At 46.8% G+C, this 2919-nt stretch overlaps 1 protein-coding gene across 3 annotated transcripts in view; it reads left to right on the top strand.

Annotated features, from left to right (window-relative positions):
• Positions 1-2531, top strand: part of LOC109529634 (catenin beta-1) — a 22471-nt gene extending 19940 nt beyond the window's left edge. Inside the window, exons 14-17 of one of the 3 annotated variants that reach the window (XM_019893008.1) lie at positions 586-707; positions 786-846; positions 1420-1640; positions 1811-2531. In XM_019893008.1, the coding sequence (XP_019748567.1) occupies positions 586-707; positions 786-846; positions 1420-1604 (368 nt within the window). In that variant the 3' untranslated portion in view covers positions 1605-1640; positions 1811-2531. Of the gene's footprint in view, positions 1-585; positions 708-785; positions 922-1143; positions 1365-1389; positions 1641-1810 lie in introns of those variants that run through there. The other 2 variants (XM_019893007.1, XR_002170867.1) reach the window with 2 other exon arrangements.
• Positions 2532-2919: the final 388 nt, after the last annotated feature.

Raw genomic sequence — 2919 nt, 5'->3', positions numbered from 1 at the left:
GCCGGGCCGCGGCTGGCGTCGGGGACCTCTCCCCGCCGGTACCATCGTGACCCGGCCGACCTCGGATCCTGACACCCAACCGCCGGGTACCCAACTCTCTCGCCGCCTTGGCGAGCGGGGGCTTCAATGTCTCCTTGTTTTATGTTTTGTGGTTATTTTGTTTAAATTTTTGATGGGGGGATAAAAGATTAAAAAAAAAAAAAAACTTTGTCTGACCTACCGACCCTATGCTGAAATTTCATGTTACCAGAATCTTTTTTTGTTTGGCCTAATGTCCTTCCTTGCACGTGGGCAAGGAGAGCATTTTTAGCTGTTGTTTGAAATGGACAGACAACAAAAAAAAAGGAATTGCTTAATAGCATTTCAGTTGGACACTTATTTGATACTGTACAGTACAAGCCCGGATAGAATATTGCGTGGGCTGTGTCAGGAAGGGCATATGATGTAAAAGAGTGCCCAGCAAATCATCCGTCTCTCTGTGACACCACTAGTCGCAAGTGAGCATAAGGCAGGTTTGTTGTTCTCTACACATTGCTCAAATGTGCAGAATAGAAAGCTAACCTGTCACCTCACATCTCTTCTCAGCCACGTATGCAGCAGCAGTCCTGTTCCGTATGTCGGAGGACAAACCTCAAGACTACAAGAAACGCCTCTCAGTCGAACTCACAAGCTCGCTCTTCAGGACAGAACCAATGGCCTGGAACGAAGTAGGAAGCGCATAGTCACGTTTGTTCAACACGCTTGTGTGGATACAAAGATTTATTGCAACTCTCCTTTGTCTACAGACTGCAGAGCTTGGTCTTGACATCGGTGCTCAGGGAGAGCCTCTGGCCTACAGGCAAGAAGGTAAGTTAAAATGACCCCAGTCCCATTGCTCAACTGTCACACGGTTCCCAAGAGGATCCTCTCTCTTAGAAGTTCTGCTGTAGAGCACAGGTGTCAAAGTCCGGTCCTCGAGGGCCGGTGTCCTGCATGTTTTCCATCCCTCCCTGCTGCAACACACCTGATTCAAATGATCAGGATCACTATCAGGCTCCGATAGAGCTTGCTGATGAACTGATCATTTGGATCAGGTGTGTTGCAGCAGGGAGGGATGGAAAACATGCAGGACACCGGCCCTCGAGGACCGGACTTCGACACCTGTGCTGTAGAGGGTTCAATCCCTGACACCATGCTGACTCATTTAGGTGTAAACTAGTAGTGTCTGTTTTTTGATAGCGTGGCAAGTCAACGGAACAGTGGGAGCTGATCCATGGGGTGGTGTGCAGTTGTGGTGTGTTTTGCTGTGTGTTGCTAGCATACTGTGTGAGCGCTTGGTTTGTTAACATGCTTCTAACACCCGCTATGCTTCTCCTGCCCTCCACTCTCCCTCCCCCCACCACCTACCAGACCCAAGCTACCGTTCCTTCCACTCGGCAGGTTACGGCACAGACTCGATGGGCATGGAGCCCATGATGGACCATGACCTGGGTGGGGGCCACCACCCCGGTCAGGACTACCCCCCTGTTGAGGGGCTTCCTGACCTGGGTCACTCCCAGGAACTGATTGAAGGCCTACCACCTGGTGACTCCAACCAACTGGCCTGGTTTGACACAGACTTGTAAATACCAAGACCAGCATAACTCAACACTTCCTACTAGGTAAGATGGATCCTGACCCACACGGGTCCATCTTTGCCTGACAGCATTAGTTGAACTCACTGAGGCTGCTGCATGCTCGCACTGCACTCCTAATTACCAACCTGTGTGCTGCTTAAGGAGTGTGTTTTCTCCTACCTGATATTTCCTCTCACAATCGCTTTTCTTTGCAGCTGTATTATGTGATCCGGATGAACCTGAATCTTGATTCTCCCACATGGAGGAGGCGGGGTTTTAGAAAGTGCCTGACGATGACCCATCCTGTCTATAGGAGCTCCATTGGGACAAATTTGAGTTTTCTTCTGGTTTTCGCCAGAGGATGGTCGGTTGACTTGAAATCCTGATGCCACACATGGATTTGGATTTGTTTGCGTTTGAAATACCCTTTTTATGTACTTTTCCATTTTTTATTCTTTTGTTTTTACATCTTGCCCATTAAGTCTGTAATGGTACAAAAATGATTTTAGCTTTTTTTTTTCTCTTGCTCACATTTCTCCATATTATGCCATTTGTTTTGTTTGCAGTCCTTTGTATTATTTGCTTAGTCTCTAGTGTTTTTTTTTTTTTTTTTGGTGATAATGCTCCACCCAAGTAATGTACATGACCACATTTTAAATGGTGTCCAAAACGCTAAGGTAAATCATTTGCATTGTAACATTGTGTAGCTTTTGTATAAAACATTGGAAGTCATGGTCCAAATATCGAGCTATTTTCTTGCTTTAAAGATGGACACCAAGGTGTCTCTGCTGTTCCAAAGGGGGTGTAGCTGGCCAAGCTGACGGAGGGCTGTTACTGGTCTGTTACTAAAGGGGGGTGGGGGGCTAGTTTAGTTGGAGGAGGTCATTGCTGTAGCCTGCTGTGTTCTGAATCAATAAAATGGACTCATTATTTCAACTGGCTGCACCCTTTTCCTTCAAGCATTGTTTTAATGCCAATCACATGTCACTTGGATTGTACACTGCTCAAAAAATAAAGGGCACACTGAAACAGCACAATGGAATTCCAAGTGAAAAACATTTTGACGAATCAGCCTGTCCAGTTAGGAAGCTATGCTTGATTGAGACTCCATTTCAGCCACTGTTGTGCAATTGGAAGAGGCAACAGGTGGAAATGAGAGGCAATTACAAAGACGACCTAGATCAAGGAGTGCTTCTGCAGGTGATGTCCGCAGACAATTTCCCTGCTCTCAACCTTTCTGGCTGATTTGACTACTTTGGCAGAAGGTTAATAACGATTTGAGGAGGCCTTTCTCTGGGATGCTGCACAGCTCTCTTTGTCCTCG

This window comes from Hippocampus comes, unplaced genomic scaffold, assembly GCF_001891065.2.
Source record: "Hippocampus comes isolate QL1 unplaced genomic scaffold, H_comes_QL1_v1.1 scaffold94, whole genome shotgun sequence".
Taxonomy (NCBI): Eukaryota; Metazoa; Chordata; class Actinopteri; order Syngnathiformes; family Syngnathidae; genus Hippocampus; species Hippocampus comes.
This window is presented reverse-complemented; position numbering and strand designations above follow the sequence as displayed.